At 39.2% G+C, this 22,490-nt stretch overlaps 1 protein-coding gene across 12 annotated transcripts in view; it reads right to left on the reverse strand.

The window, feature by feature from the left end:
• rapgef1b (Rap guanine nucleotide exchange factor (GEF) 1b) overlaps positions 1 to 22,490 on the reverse strand; it is a 194,725-nt gene that overhangs the window by 125,359 nt on the left and 46,876 nt on the right. For all 12 annotated transcript variants that reach the window (XM_080212343.1, XM_080212337.1, XM_080212336.1 and 9 more), the window contains exon 2: positions 11,799 to 11,941. In XM_080212343.1, coding sequence (XP_080068469.1) covers positions 11,799 to 11,941 — 143 coding nt within the window. The remainder of the gene's footprint in view (positions 1 to 11,798; positions 11,942 to 22,490) is intronic.

Consider the following 22,490-nt stretch of genomic DNA (forward strand, 5'->3'; position numbering starts at 1 on the left):
GGCTGGAGACACTGTGGTGTATCTCTGAGGTTGAGTGTTTTGGGATAGCACATTTAGAGAGGTGGTCACACCACTGCTTAAGGAACTAGAGGAAAGAAGGGATTGGGTGACGACTAGGCAGTTTAGGAAGAACAGGCAGGTAATGCAGAAGTCCCCTGTGGTCCTGCTCACCAATCACGTGGAAGCTGATGAGGGCGCTGGTATCTCAGAGCAGTGCACTCAGAACCAAGCTTCTGGCATCATAAGTGGCTTGACTGTACAGGAGGGGGAGGAAGAAGAAAGAAAAGGCAATAGAGGATTCATCAGTCAGGGGAGCAGACAGGCATTTCTGCAGCCAAAGATGTGACTCCAGATGGTACGTTACCTCCATGGTATCAGGGTCAGGCATGTCCCCGAATGGCTGCTGGACATCCTGAAAGGGGAGGGTGATGAGTTAGAGGTCATGGTACATGTTGGTATCAACGATATAGATAAACTGAAGAATGAAGTATTACATCAAAAATTCAGGGAGCTAGGCAGTAGATTAAAAAGCAGGACTTCTAAGGTTGCAATCATTGAATTACTCCCAATGCAATATGCTAATGAGTATAGAAACAAAAAAAAGGGCAGATGAATGCACAGCTCAAGAGTTGGTATAGAAGGGAGGGTTTTAGATTCCTGGAACACTGGGACTGTTTCTGGGGAAGATGGGACAGTCTGCACTTGAACCACACTGGGGGCTAATATCCTTGCAGGTAGGTACCTGGGAAGAATTTAAATTTGTCTGACGGGGAGGGGGACACAGAAATTAGTAAAATATAAACACATCATGCTATACTAAAGGGAGCAAGTCAGACTGAGTTCAGCTATATTGTGTGTCAAGAGAGTAACGCAAGACAGGATGGTTTTTTCTTTAATACTAGGGGTGTAATAGGGAACACTGATGATTTAAGAACATGGAAGTGTGATCCTGAAGCCATCACAGAGACATGGTTAAGGGAAGGGCAGGACTGGCAACTCAACATTTCAGGGTATAGGATCTTTAGCCAAGAAAGATGAAGTGTAAAAAGGGAGGTGATGTTGCACAGTTAATTAAGGAGTCAATTACTGCAATAAGGAGAGACAATATCTTGGAAGGGTCTACAAATGAGGTTGTGGGTAGAGCTTAGGAATATAAAGGGGGCAATCACATTTCTGGGAGTGCATTATAGGCCTCCAAAGAGCCAGCAGGAAATAAAGGAGCAGTTTTGTAGACAATTCACTCAGGTATAATCGGGTAATTATACTAGGGGATTTCAACTTCCCAATGTAATTTGGGATATTCAATGTAAAGGGTTTGGAACATAAGAACATAAGAAATAGGAGCAGGAGTAGGCCATCTAGCCCTTCGAGCCTGCCCCGCCATTCAATAAGATCATGGCTGATCTGTCGTGGCTCAGTTCCTCGTTCCCGCCCTCTCCCCATAACCCTTAATCCCCTTGCCTATCAAAAACCTATCAACCCGCGTCTTAAATATATTTAGCGGGGCAGCCTCCACCACTTCAACGGGCAGAGAATTCCAGAGATTCACCACCCTTTGAGTGAAGAAGTTCCTTCTCAACTCCGTTCTAAACTGCTCCCCCCCCGCCTTATCTTGAGGCTGTGCCCTCTAGTCCTACTGTCCTTTCTGAGCAGGAAGAGCCTTTCCACCTCTATCCTATCCATCCCATTCATCATCTTATATGTCTCAATGAGATCTCCCCTCATTCTTCTAAACTCTAACGAGTACAAGCCTAGTTTATTCAGTCTCTCCTCATAGTTCAACCCCCTCAACTCCGGTATCAGCCTAGTAAACCTCCTCTGCACTCCCTCCAAAGCCAAAATATCCTTGCCTAAGTGCGGCGCCCAAAACTGCACACAGTACTCCAGCTGCGGCCTCACCAGTGCCCTATACAGCTGCAGCAAGACCTCCACACTTTTATATTCAATCCCCCTCGCTATGAAGGCCAGCATCCCATTCACCTTCCTGACCACCTGCTGCACCTGCAGACTAGGTTTCTGCGACTCATGCACAAGGACCCCGAGGTCCCTCTGCACCATAGCATGCTGCAGTTTTTCGCCATGTAAGTAATAGTCCTTCCTACCATTATTCCTACCAAAGTGGACAACCTCACATTTGCCAACATTAAATTCCATTTGCCAGTTCCTGGCCCATTCGCCCAGCCCATCTAGATCCTTCTGTCGACTCTCCACACCCTCCGCACAATTTGCCGTTCCACCAATCTTGGTGTCATCAGCAAATTTCGACACCATACACTCGGTTCCCTCCTCCAGATCATCTATATAAATGGTAAATAGCTGAGGCCCCAGCACCGACCCCTGGGGCACTCCACTAGTCACCAACCGCCAATCCAAATAGCACCCATTGACCCCCACTCTCTGCCTCCTATTTGACAGCCTATCCCCTATCCATGCTAACACCCTATCCCCAACTCCATGCCCCCTGACCTTCTGTAATAACCTCTTGTGAGGCACCTTATCAAACGCCTTCTGAAAATCAAGAAACACCACATCCACCGGCTCTCCTCTATCCTAGACACATCCTCATAGAACTCCAATAAATTCGTCAGACATGACTTCCCCTTAACGAAACCGTGCTGCGTCTGCTCTATCAAACAATTCTCCTCAAGATGCCTCGCTATTTCCTCCTTGATCACGGATTCTAACATTTTACCTACAACAGACGTTAAACTAACCGGCCTATAATTCCCTGCCTTTTGCCTGCCACCCTTCTTAAACAACGGCATAACATTAGCCGTTTTCCAATCTTCCGGCACTTCCCCGGAATCCAGCGACGTTTGGAAAATAATCACCAAGGCATCCACTATCACCTCCGCCATTTCTTTCAGAGCCCTTGGATGCATTCCATCCGATCCTGGGGACTTGTCCAGGAGGGGGGGTGGATTTCTTGAAATGTATTTTGGGGAGTTTTTTGGATCAATATGTAGAAGGCCCAACAAGGAAGGGAGTAGAGTGGATCTGGATCACAACACTTGATAAGTGTTCAATATGGTAGGGGAAGCATCTTAGTGATAGCAACCAAATCAAGTTTGGTTGCAAAATCAAGTTTGTTACAGACAAGGAGAAAGATGGCTTTTAAAAGACAGTTTTGGACTGAGGAAAGCAGATTTCATTAAAATAAGGCAGAATCTGGCCAAAGTTGACAGGGAACAGTTCCTTACAGGAAAATCTACATTGGAGCCATTCAAAACGAAAATGGGGAGACAACAGGTCCATATAGGGGGAAACGTAGGAGCAATAGTTCAGCAACCCTAGACATCCAGGGCTGGATAAGGAAGAGGAGAAATAGCTTTCAGCAAGTCCAAAGAGAGCAATCCAGGTGTGGCCCTCGAGGAATATAGGAAATGCAAGAGAGAACATAATAAAGCAATTAGATGAGCAAAAAAAAGGGCACAAAAAGGACTTGCAAACAAGATTAGGGTAAATCTGAAGATATTTATAATTATATTAAGGGGAAGAGGTTAAGCAGGGAAAGAGCAGACTCATTAGAAATCAAAGGGGAAACATGTATGTGAAGCTGCAGACCATTACAAAGGTGTTAAATGGATACTTCAGTCTTTACTCATGAAAAGCAGAACCTAGGTATTGAATTCAGGAAAAGCAACTGTGAAGACCTAGGATGGAGCATTTCAGCTATAAGGAGAGACAGAGAAGAGAAAGCTGAAGAGGGGACACGATTGGGGTGTATAAGGTTATGAGGGGTATGGCCAAGGTGAATAAGAAACAGCTGGAAAATGGGATTAGTGTGACTTTAGTGGTAGTTACTGCTGGTGCAGATTCAATGGGCTGGGGGGCCTTTCCCATGCTGCACGATTCTACAGTAATTTGCTATGTCAGACCTTGTCGAAAGCCTTCTGAAAGTGTAGATAAACCACATCTACCGGTTCCTCCTGGTCAACTCTTAGTTACATTCTCAAAGAATTCCAGTAGATTTGTCAAGCAGGATTTCCGTTTTATAACTTCATGCTGTCTGATTTTACCACTCCTTCCAAATGCTGTGCTGTGAAATCCATGCTAATGGATTCTAGTAACTTCCCTAGTACCAATGTCAGGCTCACTGGTCCATAGTTCCTTGTTTTCTTTCTACCTCCCTTTTTGAATAGTGGGTTTAAAGTAGTTACCCTCCAAACTGTAGGAACTATTCCAGAGTCCAAAGATGTTTGGAAATTGACCACCAATGGACCTACTACTTCTAGGGTCCTTCAATCACATTAATTTCCCCAAACTATTTCTCTATTAATACTGATTTCCTTCAGCAACTCACCGAAACTTGTGTTTCTCAGAACTTCCAGTACATATCTTCCTTTGTGAAGACAGAAGCAATGAATAAAGTACAAATTTAGTTCCTCAGCCATTTCTGTGTTCGCTACTATGAATTCTTGTTTCTGACTATAAGGGCCTCCATTCATTTTTGTCAATCCTTTTCTCTTTATATACTTATAGAAATGTCTTCAATTAGTTTTTATATTTCCCGCTAGCTTACTTTCATACTGCATTTTCCCCTTCTTAATCAATCCCTTCGTGCCCCTTTGTTGAATTTTAAACTGCTCCCAATCCTCAATTCTATTGCTTTTTCTTGCCAATTTGTATGCTTCTTCTTTGAAGCAAATATTATCTTTGAATCAAATATTATCTCCAATTTCCCTCGTAAGCCATGGTTTGGCCACAGTTCCCTTTCCACTCTTGCACCAAATGGGAATAAACAACTTCTGGAGTTGCCTGCCCATTACCTGTCCACTATCCTTCTTTTCAGTACTTTGAGGTTGCTTTGTGACCCTGAATGGTTATGTGGAAGACTAGTTGGCAGGTCATGTGTTTTGGACAGTTATTTTTCCTTCCTAGTGAATTTTCTGTTTGGCTGCTGGCTTCAGTTTAGTTTAGAAGGGAGTGGACAACAAACTGAAAGCTATCTTTCTCGCTTTACCTGGTGTTATGGGAACCTGTTCTGATTTCAGACTGTTCTGGGTGTACCCAGAGGGCTGCTAGAAGTTACAAGGCTGAGAAGTCTGCACTGTAATAACTATGATTCTCCAACAGCCTTATTTCTATCTATCAGAATACCAAGTATCTGTATCCCCACGTCTCCTGTATGCTTGGTGAGAAAATTGTCTACTGCAAGTTCAGAGGAGGAACTGTTTAGTCTGCTTTCATTTTCCCTTGAAGAGCAAAGAGCAGCCCATGAATAATCATGGAGAAAAATGACAGCTTTCATGTAGAGGAAAATGAATAATCAGGCAGTGAGCAATAATTGACTAAAGATCAATTGACTACATTATTAATCAAATTTATCAATGTACTCAAAAATGCTGATTGTAAAGTAGTGTGCATTGTTACAGAAAATTAAGAAGTTTCAATACCACAGACTAAATTTTCAGTTCACAATACCATTTGAAATTGCCAGTAGTCAGCTTTGGGCTAAGTACACAAGGCAAAACAATCTACACGTTTTGAGGAAAATCAGTATGGAATGCAATAAATATTGCACACAGATTTTCATAACATGAAGAAATACCTGTTATGAAGAGTTATGGGGCGGTATGGTGGCACAGTGGTTAGCACTGCTGCCTCACAGCGCTTGGGACCCGGCTTTGATGACTGTGTGGAGTTTGCACATTCTTCCCATGTCTATGTAGGTTTCCTCTGGCCACTCTAGTTTCCTCTTACAGTACAAAGGTGTGCAGGTTAGGTGGATTGGCTATGCTAAATTGTCCTTTTGTGTCAGGGGGACTAGTTAAGGTAAAAGCATGTCGTTATGGGGATATGCTCTGGGTGAGGTTGTGGTTGGTGCAGACTCAAATGGGCCAAATGGCCTCCTTCTGCACTGTAAAATCCTATAATAAAATTGTGATGAAGTCAGGGTTTCAATTCTCCAACCAAAGGACTGAGGTTCAGTATCATGTGATTATTTGTCTTTTCTGTGTTAAATGTACAGAAAGGGTCTTGTCCATAGGAAGGTTTGTTTGATTGAAACATTTTAGATATATTTGTTAAGGGTTATACATTATCATAGTTTTGTTTTTGTTTGTAATTGATAAAAGTTATTGCTAGTTTTCTTTCTATACGTGTTAACTGTATTCTTAAATAAACTTTATTTGATAACAGCCCCCTAATGGCTTCATAAAACACTTTGGACTTCTGACCTGAATTATAACACCAGCGCATCACAGCCAACTCATGCCACATACAATTATAGTTACCTTTATTGAGATTCTGGACCCTAGTCTCAGAATCAACTATCTCACTATCCACCTTGATAAAGAATTCTGTCATATTGTGGTCACATCCCCAAGGGTTCTGTCACAACTAGATTGCCAACAGATCCTTTCATTGTATAATATTCAGGTAAAGGCATGTTCCCTTGTTGGTTCAGCATATTGGCCCAGAAAACCATCCTGCATTAAGTCCAGAAATTCCTCCTCTTTTGTACTGCAACTAATTTGACTCACCCAATCTATATGCAGACTAAAATCACCCATAAACCCATAATCATTGATGTTCTTTTATCACATATAACTGATTTCCTGTCTAATGCTATTCCCAACATTACCCTTACAGTTTGGTGATCTGTATACCACCTCCATGAATGTTTTTTGCCCGTGTGTTATGTAACTTGATCCACACAGATTCCACATATACATGCTAATATCCTTCCTCAATTTGTATCAATATTTTCAATAATAATGCAACGCCACCTTTTCCTTTGCCTGTCCTTCCTAAACACTGGATAGCCCTCAATGTTTCGTTCCCATCCTTAATCATCTTGAAGCCATGTCTCCTTAATCCTAACAATATTATATTCTTTTACATCTAGTTGTGCAACTAATTCATCTGTTTTATTTTGAGTGCTCCGAGCATTCCGGTACAAAGCCTTAAGGCTAGTCCTTTTACTGTTCCTTGTCCTTATTATTATTTCTTATTGTGTCTTTATCTGATTCCGGTCCTTAATTTCCCTGCCGTCTCTTTCTCTTTTTCTTGATTTCCCCACTCTGAGTCCTTGCATAATTCCCATTACTCTCCCATATTAGTTTAAAGCCTCCCCAACCATTTTAGCAAGTTAACCCACCCAACCCTCCATCCACCAACCCAAACGCCACTCCCCCCAAAGGACATCAGCACCAGTCCTGTCCATGTGTAATCCATCCAATTTGTACAGTCCCACCTTCCCCAGAACAGGTCCCAGTGCCTCAGGAATCAAAACTCTCCCCTTCACACCATCATTTCAGCCATGTATTCATCCTATATATGCTGCTGTTTTTACTCAGACTAGCATGTGACACTGGCAGTAATCCTGAGATAACTATCTTTGACGTCCTACTTTTCAACTGGCTTCTTAGCTCCTTCTATTCTGTTTTTAGCACCTCGTCCCTTTTTTAAACTTATGTTGTTACGTTACGTGACAGGGTTTACAAACTAACATTTAAACAATAAACCAGTCATCAGATTTAATACAGCAGAGGGACTGGAACCTGCATGATAAACTAGTAAAAGGAGTGGGGCTACACTGGCACACAGATGCTTGAATGCAGGGGTTCAAAACTGGGTTTCTAAAATCACCGGGTGTCCATGACGCTGGTGGCTGCCACATGACTGACAAGTGACTTAAAGATAAAACAAACAGGCCTGTTGGAGCACTGGATGCTGAAAGACTGAGAATTCCAGGCAGAGCAGGCCTCTGAGCATGAGGGATGAGCGAGAGAGACATACATGCATGCGCACGTATATTCATGAGAGGGGGAGATGTTCATATGTAATAAAGGAGAGATGCGTGCGCTTGCATGAGAGTGTGACATACATGCGTTTGTGTGCATGAAGAGGAGGGAGAAATGTGCATGTGTGAGAGAGAGGGAGAGATGTGTGTGCTTGAGAGAGAAAGAGAAAAAGGTGCACAAATGAAACAGAGATACATGACAGGGGGACATGTATGAGAGAGAGAGAGAAAAAGAGTGACTTTCTAGCATATTTCCTCCTATTGAAAATGACAAAAGACTTAATTTTTTAATGAGATAACTTTTCAGACTACCTACTCCTAAAATGGATGCTACTTCCAGCAGTTAAATGTTTAGGGGCTACGGCAGGGTGTCTTGGCAACGGTTTAATGTGAGTGGGCCAAGTAGCTGATCAATGTGTTTGTGACTGTGCCCCTCTTTCTTTCTCCTAATGTATGCATCGATATGGCTATAAAATACTTGTTTATATTTGATTTCTGTATTCGTTCTTATTTCGCAGCAAAAAGGGTGTCAATATTAGGAGAATGCTTGGGAGGTCACTAGAGATTCCATGGCTTAAAAAGTTTGGGGAAACCCTGTTTCAATGGATTTATTTTGTACACTACCTAGAATTAAGTGTAATCATTAAAGACAGAACTGAAACTTCTAATGGCACTCACTAATGAAGATTAAGAGTAGCTAGTCAAGAGTGTCTTTCTAAAGAAGGACCATATATAAATGTCAGAAGACAAGTGCTGTAGATAGTACCATGGAGGGACGCAGAACAATGAGTCATCAAACATTAAAAACAGGACAAGTACATGAACACAGTGACTACCTTAGATGTTGTGCAACTATTTTTAGCAATCTAGCAGAAAGAAGTATTTAGCATTGCAAAGAGATTTTTGGAGCACTGCCAACATCACGTCGATAAGGCTGTAACAGATCAGTGGTGCAATAAAGGCTGAACCAAGTTAAAACTACAGTGTCTGTCCAAACCATTGCTGAAACTAGTGATGTGCCAACTGCAGGCAGAAATCCTGTAAAGCTTAGACCATAAGACATTGAAGCAGAAGTAGGCCATTCAGTTCATTGACAGCTCTGCCATTTAATGACATCATGACTGATCTGATAATCCTCAACTCTACTTACCCACTTCACCCCCTGGATTCCCTTACATAAAAATCTGTGCATCTTGACCTGAACATACTTGACCACCCAGCTTCTACAGCCCTCTGCAGTAAATGGTTCCACAGATTCACTTCCCAACAGGAGAAAAAAATTCCATTTCATCTCTATTTTAAATGGGCGACCCTTTACTCTGTGCCCTCTGGTTCTAAACTCTCCCAAAGCAGAATCATCTACCCTGGCACACCACCAATCACATGTTGCCAACCAGAAAAGGGCTTATGTATGCCAACTCCTGTTTCCTGTTAGCTAGCCAGTCTTCAGTCCATGTCAATGTGTTACCTCCGACACCTTGAGCTTTAGTTTCTGCAATCATCTTTGAATGTGGTACTTCATTAAATGCTTTCCAGAAATCTAAGTGCAGTGCTTTCACCGGTTCCCCTTTATCCACAAAATGTGAATCCTTCAAAGAGCTTAAATAAATTGGTGAAGCATGATTTCTCTTTCACAAAACCATGTTAACTCTGCCTGATTACTTTGAATTTTTTTTAAGTTCCCTGCTAGAACATCTTTAGTAAAGGTTTCTAGCATTTGCTCTATGACAGATGTTAGGCTAACTGGCCTTTAGTTTCCTGCTTTCTGTCTCTCTCCCTTTTTGAATAAAGGAGTTACATTCTTTTTTCCAATCTAACAGAACCTTCCTGAATCTAGGAACTGCAATAACTATCTCACTAGCTACTTCTTTATTGACCTGAGTGAAGTCCATTGGGACCCAGGATTTGACTACTTTCAGCCCCTGCAATTTGCTCAATACCAGTTCCTCCCGCCCTTCCATTTCCTGATTTGCAACTATTTCTGGATGTGTGTGTCCTCTACAGTGAAGACTGATGTAAAATATCTTTTTCATTCATCTGCCACACCTCCACTTTCCATTATCAACTCCTCAGGTGCATTATAGGACCAGTACTCACTTTAACTCTTTCCTTCTTTAAATATAGAAACTCTTACTATCTGCCTTCTATATTACTAATAAGCTGTGTCTCATACTGTAATTTTTCCCTCTTTATTCCCTCCTTACTAAGCTTCTGATTATTCTTCATTGTCCTTTACATTCTTTCCAATCTTCTGACCTGCCATTTATCTTTGCTCAATTATATGCTTTTCTTCAAGTTTTATACTGTCTTTAACTTTTTTAGTCTGCCACTGAATCTCTATTGGTCTATCCCTTAAGCACATTTGCCATTTCATTTAAGTATCTCTGCTTTCATGCTCTCATAGTTGCCCTTATTTAAGATTAGTAGTCTTGGAATGCACACTTTTCCCCCTTAAGCTGAATGTAAAATTGAGTCATATTATGGTCACTACTGCCTAGGGTGCCTTCACTTACCATTTTCCTAACTTTCTGTCCTTCCTAAATGTCACATATCCTCAATATTCAAGTCCCAATCTGTGTCATCCTGTAACCATATCTCTGTAATGTTTATTAAATCATACTTATTAATTTCTACTGACATTCAGTTCACCTGTTTTGTTTTAAATGTAAAATTTATTTAAATTCAGAGCCTTTAGTATTGTCCTTTTTATATTTTTGTAGCGTCTTACCTAAGCTGCTGATTTACTCTTAAATTTATACTTTGTCCCTTTCTGTCACTGTCTGTTTATCATTTCCTATGTTGGTATCTTGCTCTCCTGCCTTGTCTCTACTTTGTGGTTTACTGCATCATCCCAATTTTGACCCCTTGGTCTCACTGTTCAGTTTAAAACCCACCCTCTTTCCTGAGAAGGGAAGTCCATTAGAATATCAGCCCAAGCAGGTTCAGGTGCAAACCAATGGGACAGATCCCCACTTCCCCCCAGTCCAAATGCCACGAACTCTCAAACCAGTCTTTGAGTCATACATCATTTCTCTTTTTTGACCTGTACCAGAAATTACCTTTGAGGTTCTGCTTAATTTGTTGCCTAGCTCTGCATACTGACTACAAAGAACTTCCTCTTTCATCTGCAGTTTCTTTTCTTTAACACATTACTACAAACACTGCACGTAGCCAAATTGCAACAAGAAGTGCCGTTCATCAAATATTACTTCAGAGTGAAAAATTTGCCGTTGTGTCAGTGTGTACAATAATTGATGGAAATCTCAAGATCTGGTCATTATTGAACATTTAAATAGGGAATTATCAGGGCTGGTATCGAGAATGACTGCCGATAGAAAATAATTAGTGGCTTACTAACACACTCACTGACGCATAAGCAAAGTGGATCTTTTCTAGTTGAACTCCATGACAGGTCATGTTCAAGCAACAATTAATTTTTTTGTGATAATTGTTTGGAAGGTGACCTCATATTGAAAAATATGTATTTTCTGCTCAGTTCCACCTTTGAGCTTTGGAAAACATTTTTGATCATGTTTCTGTGCTGTTTTCAAAACAGACTGATTAATATAATGACATCAGATCCTCATTCCCTATCCTTAGACCAATTAGCTGACTTCATTTTGCGCTCAACACTTTGTCTTGTCTGGAATTCACTTCATGTCAGTTCTGCTGTGATAATCAAGTCCTCTTGCAGAATGAAATGTGATCCTATCAAAGACATTGAATGAAGCAGTCAAGTGCATCAGTAACAGGAAATGCCTTGCTGCTGAGTAAATAAAATGGTAGCAATGGCAAAATTTGAATTAAAAAAATGGATAACCAGTAACCAGACCATTAAACATGGGACCACAGAAGAAGACTCGTACGAAAAAATTATTTATGCGAAACATACAATTTAATGATTCTGAATTGTGACAAGAGGAAGTAAAGAGAAATGAAAATATTTTCTTGCCTTTTTATGTCTTGTAGCTACAAGAAAGTCAAAAGTTATAAAGTAAATAAAGTTTTTGACATATTTTCTTTTTACAATGGATAGCATTACGGAACTAACCTTGTTTGGAGGTTTTTCTGTGCTAGTTTTAATAGTTATTTCCACTGGTTTTCCCTTTTTTGATGGGGTTCGTTTTATTTTCGGCGAATGAAATTTGTCCATTAACTTCATGGTGAATGAGGTCAGGTGGGAGCGTTGGGAATCTGAAAAAGTGAAGGAGTACACAGTAACCAAATAAGTACCATTTAAACAACAGGTAAAACAGTTGCTGTTAGTTTAGAACCCGAGTATCACCGAGAAAAGACACACTGAAGTTTTTTGCATTCATCAGGACATTCACAAGAATACCAAATCTAAAAGAAACGAATTATTCTTCATAAGTTGACACTGAATGTAGAGGTGTTGTCATGGAGAGTGCACAGGTTATATGTGAACTAGGAGCATGAGTAGCTCACTAAGCTCGAACCTGCTCTCCATTTAATAAGATAATGCCTGATCTGATCATAACCTCCACATTCCCACTGACCTCTCCCTAATCTTCCACTCTTTTGTTTATCAAGAGTTTATCAATCTCTACCTTAAGAATATTCAAAGATTCTGCCTCCACCTCCTTTTGTGGAAGAGTGTTCCAAAGATTCAGTTGCGGGTGGTACAAAGACGACCACATTTGAGATAACAACATAATTCGTCTCTCAAGCAAGTAAAGAATAGCTATCAAAATCAGAAAAAACTTACCTAGTTTGAATTTTTAAAAAGCTTGGCAGTTAACTGTTAAATGTTGCAATCTCCTTAGCCTCTACCTGACTCAATTTGCCAACCAATTAGCGCACTCTTCTCATGAAGTATAAATTGTTGTTCCCTTTACAGTTGGTATTCTTGTGAATGTCCTGATCAGTAAAACATGAAAAACTTCAATGTCTTTTTTCAGCAATTGTAAAAAAGAACTATTTTATCTTCAAGGTGGCTTAAGCTCAAGCTTAATACATGGACTAAACAAGTGAAGAAAATAAGCCAGCTAACAACTGTCCTATAACATAACTAACAATGAAATTACATTTGTATTTGCTGGTTCTATCATTGGGTTGGATTATTACAATAGGAAGAAGCTGAGAATTAATTTGGCCAAGCAAAATTGAGTCGTTCCAAAAAAAGCCAAACTTTTATTGATAAACCATTTTAAGTGAATGGGCTGGAATCAGCAATGTGCTGGGGCTCCCGGTGATCACAGCTAGTACTGTGTAGCGCACCTTGAAAAGTTAAGATCCGAATTGATTTCCAATTGTACACCTTTCTTACCACCACCATTTTCTCCACTTAAGGAAAAGTGCAAAAATTAGAGAACACTTTTAGCTCACCTGGGTCGCATATGTCTTTGTCAGGGCTCTAATTTATAATCTGGATTGATATTCTAGTGCAGTATAGCAGATGTGTGAAATGTGGAGGTGCAATCTTATACATGGGACTTTAAGAAAAGAATTCATGGCATTATCTGAGAAGAACAATTTCTCTTGGTGCAAGAACCAGCATTTCTCCCTCAACAATATCGGGTAAAAGAAAACATTTACTGGTTTTTTTTCCCCCATGGCAAATTTGTGCCATTATTACCTACAAAGTATTTACTATTCATCAAATAGAATTCATGGGCTGAAGCAGTGAGACATACCAGAATGTAAAATGTATTGTAAAAATTTAAACATTTTGTATCTGCATGTGACACAAAGATGAGAAATTAAAGTGTGAAGACCAAAATCTTTAGTAAGAGAATAGAACGATTCTGTTTTGGACATCATGATATTGCCTGTCAATGCCAACATAATTAATGTCACTGCACAATTAGTTGGATGGAGGCAAGATATTAGAAATACAAGATGGATGTTACTTCTCCCTTTCAATTATTCAAACTTGACTACATGATTATATAGAACATACAAGAGTGAACAGGACATTTGGGCCAACTAATCAATGCCTGTGATTATGCTCCACATGAACCTCCTTGCACTTTACTTAATTGAAACCAATCAACATAACCCAGTCTTTTCTCATGTTTATCCAGCTACTCCTCAAATGCATCTAATCTGGCTACCACAAGGAGGAGTTGAGGTGACAAGTGTCACGTTTACACCCCTCTTTGAATAAAGATGTTTCTCTTGAATTCATTATGTAATTTATTAGTAGCTATCTCACATTTATGGTCCCTAGTTTTGATCTAGCTACAAGTAAAAATGTCTACCCTATCATATCTGTGAACAGAATATTGACCTTCTGTTGCAAAGATATTTTATTAACAAAGTATTGTTATGTAATGGCATGAAACAAGCTAAGTGTTAAAGCTAGTCTAAATTGTGTGGATTCTATTTTATGTTGTAAAATTGCTTGGTGTACACACCAGTCACCTTGAAGTCAGTTATAATGCAGAGATCTGCAAAAAAGTTATGAATAATTTTTTTAAAATTCTGTATGTGTAATGTCACTGGAGCTTCTCAAAGCTTGACGAGTATATTCAAAAAGAGCTCAGATATTAATCTATATTCAGTTTTAAGCAAGAAGCCATCATTAAAAATTCCAGCAATGTTACAAGTTCTATGTCATCAGCAAAGTTTTACTTTACTGTTTGAAGAAGTTTGTTCAGGGATAGCATATTGCACTGCTATGTGAGCAAAGCAGTTTTTGATACCTTGTCAAGGGAGATTTACAGGGCCTTTCATGCACTCAAAATGAGGGATACCAGTTCATTTTCTGTATCCAGTTTTAGTTTCAATCACTCTCAAGCCAACTACAGCACAGCTGCAATTTTCATCTCATACCCAGATAATTGAGAGCAAAAAAATACAATTATCCAGTCTAATTCCAGCCATAAGTCCTTGCACAAGGACACAATTGCACCAAACCAGGTAACAAAATGGAAGCATCAAGAATTTAAATAAACACCAACAGGGCAATGACGAAATGCCCTCAGAATTTTGAAGCTTTGATCAACATCAAGAACAAAGACTAACTGCAATGAGAGCACAGCACTTCAGCTACGAGGTGCTATTCTAATTACACAGTTTTTCCTCGAGGCCTATCCTTGTCTGGTTGATGCTACACAACTATAACACGGGAAAATGAAACAAAAAATATTCCACATCTACTAATCTGCTCTGAAAATTCTGCTCACATTTTGACAGCCATGACAAACTTCACAAAATTCTAAAACAAACAGCATTCTAAAGGACACAACTCAATATTCTTTAAAAAAAATTTCACCCTACCTCCCAGAGTTAACAAATGTTTAAAACTATTCTAGGATCAGGACTTAGATCCACATTTACGCCAAAAACTAATCACTTAATCCTTGGACTGTACCCTATCGCTAGACCAAATTGTGTTGAAATCCAACCATCAGCTTTTGAGATATACTGTTTACTAACAGACAAAAACATTAGTTCCATCTACCTCCAGCGGTGGAGGCAACCATGTTCCTTTCTACAGCTGCTGTCAGATTGGGTATTTGACTCCAAGAATAAAATTGGCTATTTTTAGTTGCAAATCTTTTAAGTTTGCTACTTCAAATGAGCTGTCAAACATAAAACCAAAAGCAACGTATGTTAAATTTTCATTCTGAAGGTCAAATGAACTGCTTCCCTCTCAGATCTTCTGATTTCAGCTTTTATTTTTTTCTTATACGTAGGTAGATCAGACCATAGCATCCAAGCATCAGCACTCAAGTACAAAAATCAAGTTGACACACCATGTAGCACTGAGGGAGTGCTACACTGTTCCTTTCAAATAAGATATTAAATTGAGGCCCGAACAGCTCTGATGTAGATGCAAAGGGTCACTTTGCACTACTTCAAAAAAAAGTGGAGTTATTCCCAATCATCTGGCCATTAATTGTCTCTCAATCAACATTGCAAAGATAGATTAACTGGACATTAGCACATTGGTGTTTTTAGGACCTTGCTGTGTTCAAAACCAGCTGCCATGTTTTCTATGTCACAACACTGACTTATGCTTCAATCGTACTTCATTGGCTGCAAAGCAGGTTGTGATGTTCTGTCATGAAAAGTGCTATATAAATGCAAGTCTGCCTTTTTAAATAATGGGTCCAACAACAGTACTATGCAAAGTTTCTTCACATTTAGCTTGGGCCTGTACTTGGCCAGTGAGCCCCCACATAGATAAATGTGAGGTAGTACATTTTAGTAGGAAGAGAGCACACACACTCCATGGAAATCAAGTGATAAAACGTACTACATAAATTTAGATATATCTAATGTCTACATGTGATATATAAGAAATTGAGAAAACCAAAAACTTCAGTAAGAAAATGGAAAGATTCGGTCTAAATGGTCAGAAGAGTAGAGGAATCTGGCAGTACTGATACACAAATCATAAAAGTAGAGATGCAGTTTAATACACGATAAAAACAAAGTGTTAGGATTCATTTCTGGAGAGAAAAGAAAAAAAACAGAAGTTACATATTAAATTTGCATACTAAACATTACCAGGTTGAGTGCATTTAGAATACTCTGAGCAATGTTGGTCTTTGTATATCACGAAAGAATATAGAGCCAGAAGAGGGGGTGAGGGGAGGGGAGGAGAGATTGGGAAACATCAGGAGGGTAGGGGTTAGAGGGATTAGCAGACGGATCAGGATGGTAGTCAGGGGATATGGGGTATTTGCAGGCAGGGAGTCAGTATTGCAGTTACCCTGGCATCAGAAGTAGTTATAATTCTAACTTCTCCTGTATAACTATTCTGCTATGACAGTTGAAACCATCCAAAGTTTCAAATTTAAATCAGAGTATAAGATGGGATGGTTCCCAGAGCAGGGTAACGTCCCACTGGAATTTTGAATTTCTTGTGCGTCCCCAGTACATCTGCTGGGGGTTGCTTAGCACATCTGCTGGGATACCTCCCAGGAGATCAGAACTAAGGACCATAAACACAAGGTACTAGCAATTCAAATAAGGAACTGAGGTGAATCTTCTTTACCCAGAGAGTGGATAAAATGTAGCATTTGCTATCAAAAGTAACCAAGTTAACAAACATTGATACATTTAAGGGGATGTTAAATGAACCTGAAGGGGAAAGGAAAAGAAGAATATCTTAATACAGTTAAACAAAGGGTGGGGGAGGTTGGAACTGACCAGACCAAATCACCAATTTCTGTGCTGTAGATGTTTTCTAATAAAATGTAATTTTAGAACAGCCTACTAAAAGACATAATATAATCTTTGTATTGAATTATTAACACAAATTATCACCAGAGACAATTATAATTCAGACTTTCACCAGTGTCTGCTTCAAGTGGCACAACTGAAGGGTGAAGCATGCAAAACGCAAATCCTGTTGCTGAGTCACAGTTCCACATCAGCTATAAAAGGCACTCAAGCAGTTCTTCTGCACATTACAGAAACCACAAAAATGAACATGCCTAGTCATCCATCTGTAGTGAAATCCTAACAGATCAGCTCACATTTAGCTAGAACTCCAAGCAGCAGTTTCATCATCCTTCGCATATTGCACGAGTAGTCACATTTAGACTGCACCATACTCTCTACCAAAACTGCCAGTTAACAGGGACACAGCTAGTTCACTTGCTAAGATCGTCCAAATGAAGAGAGACATACAATAATATATAGTCCTCCTTATTCATCTTTCTGCATGACAGTTAATGAGAACTATTCACCTGGTTAGTCATGTCACATTCAGAAGTATTACGTGACACACAGCGAATCAACATTTGCAACAATTTTTTGTGCATGTGGCTTGGTTAACACAAACAACTTAGCGTGCATGCCACAAAAACCAGCTACAGGACCTTTATCAAAAAAATCATTCGGTGCAAAATCATCTGCTGGAAAGTAAACTCCAGTTGTCCCTATCACAGCTGACAAGAACTCATTGAGGTCCTTGTACATAATAAAACCTGCCTCAAGGAAGCTATGTATTCTGTATTTGGCTCTGTTTTTATAAAGGCTGCCCAAATTATCACAGCAAACTAAAACACAATTATAAGGGACTTTTTGCATCACATCTATTACCTAGAACTGTACAAGATCAGGTACTGAGCATGCACAATGTTTTATGCTCAGAAAGTTGGCTACAAAAATTGTTGACACAAAGCAAGTGTAGGATAAATCAGTACTGATAACCAAGTCTTGACCAAAGAAAGGAAGAGCATCTTAAAGGAGGAGAGGAGCAGTTGGGGTTAGGAAGTGATTTCCAGAGTTTAGGGCCTAGAATAATGGTGGTCAACCCGGGGCTTCAGTGTAGCCCAAAGAAATTTTTATTATTGCTCCTGCACAGGGTTGCCACATTCTGCTGATTTCTTTCCACGCAGTTTTTTTTTCATACCAGTATGACTGAAGTGATAAACATGTAAAGCAAGTACAAGTGAGGTGCATACTGACTGCTGATAATATTGACTGCATGAACTGTGCTGTGTCCAAAGTGTAAATATTTAATTTGTTTTTACCATTTGAAATGAGTGATAGCTCTATTAATATACAAATGATGAAGCATTTTCTATAACTTTGAAATATTCAGCATGTATTAAATGCATTTAATCTTATTCATGGGATCAAGGTTAGTGAACAAGTCGGATTTCAATCTTGCGGTCCACTGAGGAGGGTTGCCCATCACTGGCCGATACAGCTGAAAGCATGTCTGCAAACAATGGAGCACATAAAATTAGAGATGCAAAGAGATTCAAGGCTTGTGGATTAACAGATGTAAATAACCTCAAAGCCTTTCCCCAGATTTATTTTTTCATGCACACCCCCAAAACAAGCACAATTTGGCTCCCCGCTACAGAGAAAGGCGATATGAGAAATGCCTGACAGGAAGATAATGTCACAGAAATTGGATAATTCTGAGAAAGGTGTGTTCTATCAAAGGGTAAAGGGATTCTGTGGACAAAAAGGAAGATAGCAGACTATGATTGTAGGAGAGAAGGCAGGAAGCTTAGATTGTGTTTTTTCCTATCTGGGTCACAGAAGTTCAATTCCAAATTGGTCGGCCACAGTTTATGATGATCCTATAAACTGGATGCAAGTTACATGCAGAGATAAATAACGTGAGTTTCAAGATTAGAACTTGATGAAAATAAGGAACAAGATTCAGTTTTAAATATACAGATCAGCAAACCACAACTTCACAAAAGGTCACCCGTTCTGAGTAATTTAGAGAACATGGAAATTCCAATTCTAAACTTAGTGTATGAAACTGATGCTTTCTTCTGTGTTCCTGAATATGCCTTTCTTCACTTGCACTTTGGAATGGAGGCAACCCAATCTCAAGTCTCTCCCATCAAATCAACTGCCCAATGCAACAGGATGACCCCCAGGTCTGCCTTTACCTCCAAAATTTTCTTTCTCATGAAAAAGATAAAATAATATTTGATCTTTTAGCATGGCTCTGTTCCATTGACAATTAGGAGTCAGGATTTCCTATGGCCAAACCCAATCTCAACTCAGCAGTGCAGATAATGATTCAGCAACAGATTGAATATCGCCTCTCTTTCCAAAGAGTTACTTTATGATTATTTCAATTGTGATCATACTTAGCTTTATTTCAGTAAAATCACTGCAAAATCATCTGTTTTAGAGATAAAATGAAGGGTGTGAAAATTTTGAAAGGATTGCAGCATTCAACTCTCAAAGGGTTAAAGGGCTTCAAAATGACAACTGCAGTATCCTCCTCCTTTAGATGAGCTGCAACAATTATTTTCCAACAAGTTTTTACCTGCCCTTGCACTCGAGGGAGTTACGTTTTCTCCATGAGCAGATTTTTAATTGCCTCTAGTAGATCATTATTGCTTATCTGGTGGAACAATGTGAAATAGTTTTCGCAGGAACTTCTGAATGTTCTACTTGGTGGGGATTTCAAAAATCAACAGACACTATATCACATCATTAGTGTTTTCCTTTCTCTTAGGTCCTCCATTACTTCCAATAAGGCATAATCACTATCAAGATAGTGATCATTTCACTAGGGATTAAATTACTGCAGTAATTACTGCACGTATAGCTTAAAGATCATATTGCATATTAGATCTGAGAACAAAGGTAACAATTTGCAACAATAATTAGATTTTTAATGAGATCTGAGAGCAATTATTTGTAAGTGGACGTTGCCCACGATATTTAAGTTGCATTGTCGATGACTGCAAACTTACAGAACCAGCATTATTTCTTTATGTAACAAAAATCATTTGCTGTCAGAATAGTAAAAACATTAAAATTGTAAAATCTCTCAATTAATTTACAGGCCACACATCTTTCTGTTCATTAAACAAGTAATTCTAAAGAGCACAGAGCTGGAAAATGGGAGATCAGAGGCAGAATTGCAGAAAGTTGAAGTAAAAGTTTATTTATTAGTCACATCTAAGGGTTACATTAACACTACAATGAAGTTACTGTGAAATTCCCCTAGTTACCACAGTCCAGGTCAATGCAACTTATCAACACATCTTTCAGAATGTGGGACGAAACTGGAGCACCCCGAGGAAAATCACGCAGACACAGGGAGAATGTGCAAACTCCACACTGGCAGTGACCCAAGCCGGGAATTGAATCTGTGTCCCTGGTGCTGTGAAGCAGCAGTGCTAACCACTATGCTAGCATTGATTCAGGATCATCATTAGGCAATTTTCTGCTGTTGACTGTACCCAAAAATATCTAGCATCTGTGGACAGAGAAACAGAGTTAGCATTTCAAGTCTAAGGTGCCTTCATCAACTGAGCTCTGATGGAGTTATATTAGACACAACAGTTTTTTTCCTCCACAGATGCTACAAGACTTGGAGTTTTTCCAGCATTTTTCATTTTCATTTCAGATTTACAGCATTCCACAGTATTTTGCTTTTCCAACCCAAAAGTATCTAACCTTTCCACTAAGTGTCCAATGTCTGCTTTGAGTGTCAATGTAGTGGAATCAGTAGAATGAGTTAAAGTATTGGACTAACCAGTAGAGTATGAAATTGAATTCCATTCTTAGACGCGCAGATAAAATGTGCTAATTTGTTACTAGCTCTCTACATTAAATTGAATGCTGATAAATGATTCAAATTTAGAATTATCCCAGGCAATCAGACCACTGAGTCACTGTTAGAATGATATCACTCAATCAATTTTGCTATTTATTTTTAAAAGGAAACAGTAGTAGTTTTTAATCTAATGTAATAGCTCTTTGAAGCTCCCGACATCAATTTAAATTTTCAAAGTTCAGTTGATAAATATTCATGTTAATAAAGATTTTCTTGAAAATTCAAACTTCCGTTAAAGCTTTCAAACTCATTAATAAAAATGCAACACTTTTCAAGTCTTAGAAATTTGACACTCGACTGCAGAATAATTTATTTTCAAATTTACAACAAGTTACCTCTAAAATATCATGACTCATTCCTGCATCTATGTGAGAAAAATGGTTTTCTTAATTTATCATGAGAACACAAGCAGCTTTCAGAAGTAGCCAAGGTGCCCAATATAAATCCTTTTGAGCTTCGAACAACTGAATCTACGAGTACATTATTTCCAAACCCCAGATCTCGACTTCCAAAAGTAATTTATGACAAGAATTAATGTACAGGATCTCTCTCTCGAAACACTGACGGTAATTTCCTTGCAATTTATATACATCAAGTAACTGGATCTGAAGCACAGTATATGGTAAAGAACAGAGAATAATTTAACACTAAAAGGTCTGTATTATGCCAATGCAACATTTCTACCAAAAAGTGTGCACACAACTCAGGTAACTCAGCACCAGATTCTTGAGCAGAAACAACCATTTATAGAGCCACTACGGTCTCATCAATTTAACACACATCCTCAAGATATGAAGTGACTAATTTCTGTAAAAGCACAATAAAAATAGGGTGCGTTTCAGTGAAGTGGGACTTCATCCATTTTCAATTTTTCTTTCAAAACTGAACAGGACGTACATAAAACGTGAATTGCATTAATTTGCTTTCCCCAAAGCCAAGTTCAGACGTATTACTAAATATAACAATAACATTGTGCTCCTTGGCTGCTGCAGCAAATAATTCCAGGCATTGAGAGTTGGAACCACCGTGCACATTAATTATTTGGAAAGTATTTTTGGCAATTTCTGCCATTGGGTCATGTCAAACTTTGAGTTAATGAATTAAAGTCAACTGCAGGGGCCTTAAAATATTTTACTAAAATTACAACAGATCTCAAAACTTGGAATCAAAACACAGAAGCAGGCCAGTCACCTTTCATGTCTGCACAGCTTCTTCAAAGAACTTCTGACAACCTTTCAGGCATTACATTGTAGATCATAACACACACACACTTCAGACCACGGCCACTGGTAGGGGGTTGTATGTCACATGGGGAGGTTACTGGACACACCCCAGTGGAAAACCCTCACCTATGTTGAACTTCTTCAATTTGCTTCTCCAAATGCAATATCTTTGCATTTTAAAGCTGTAAATTCTCTGGAACAAACAACAAGTGGTGAAATAGAATGGAGAAACCAAAAGCAGAACTGAAGTGGAAGAACACAAACAAGGTAAGATAAAAATTCAAATATAACTTTGTCTATTTAATAAAATTACATTTTGAGGTGGGAAGCACACAAAAGGTCAAATACCCACTTGTACATTTAGTGGTTTGTGTTTGCAGCAGTGGCCCCATCCACTGGCTAGAAAACTTGTAGCAACCTACTGCGGTGATTTTGGGAGTCCCAACAGAATTAAATGCCTATCAGGTAGTCTGCTGACATCCAAAGCTCCCAGGCC

This window comes from Carcharhinus amblyrhynchos, chromosome 25 (assembly GCF_965287045.1).
Source record: "Carcharhinus amblyrhynchos chromosome 25, sCarAmb.v2.hapA, whole genome shotgun sequence".
Taxonomy (NCBI): domain Eukaryota; kingdom Metazoa; phylum Chordata; class Chondrichthyes; order Carcharhiniformes; family Carcharhinidae; genus Carcharhinus; species Carcharhinus amblyrhynchos.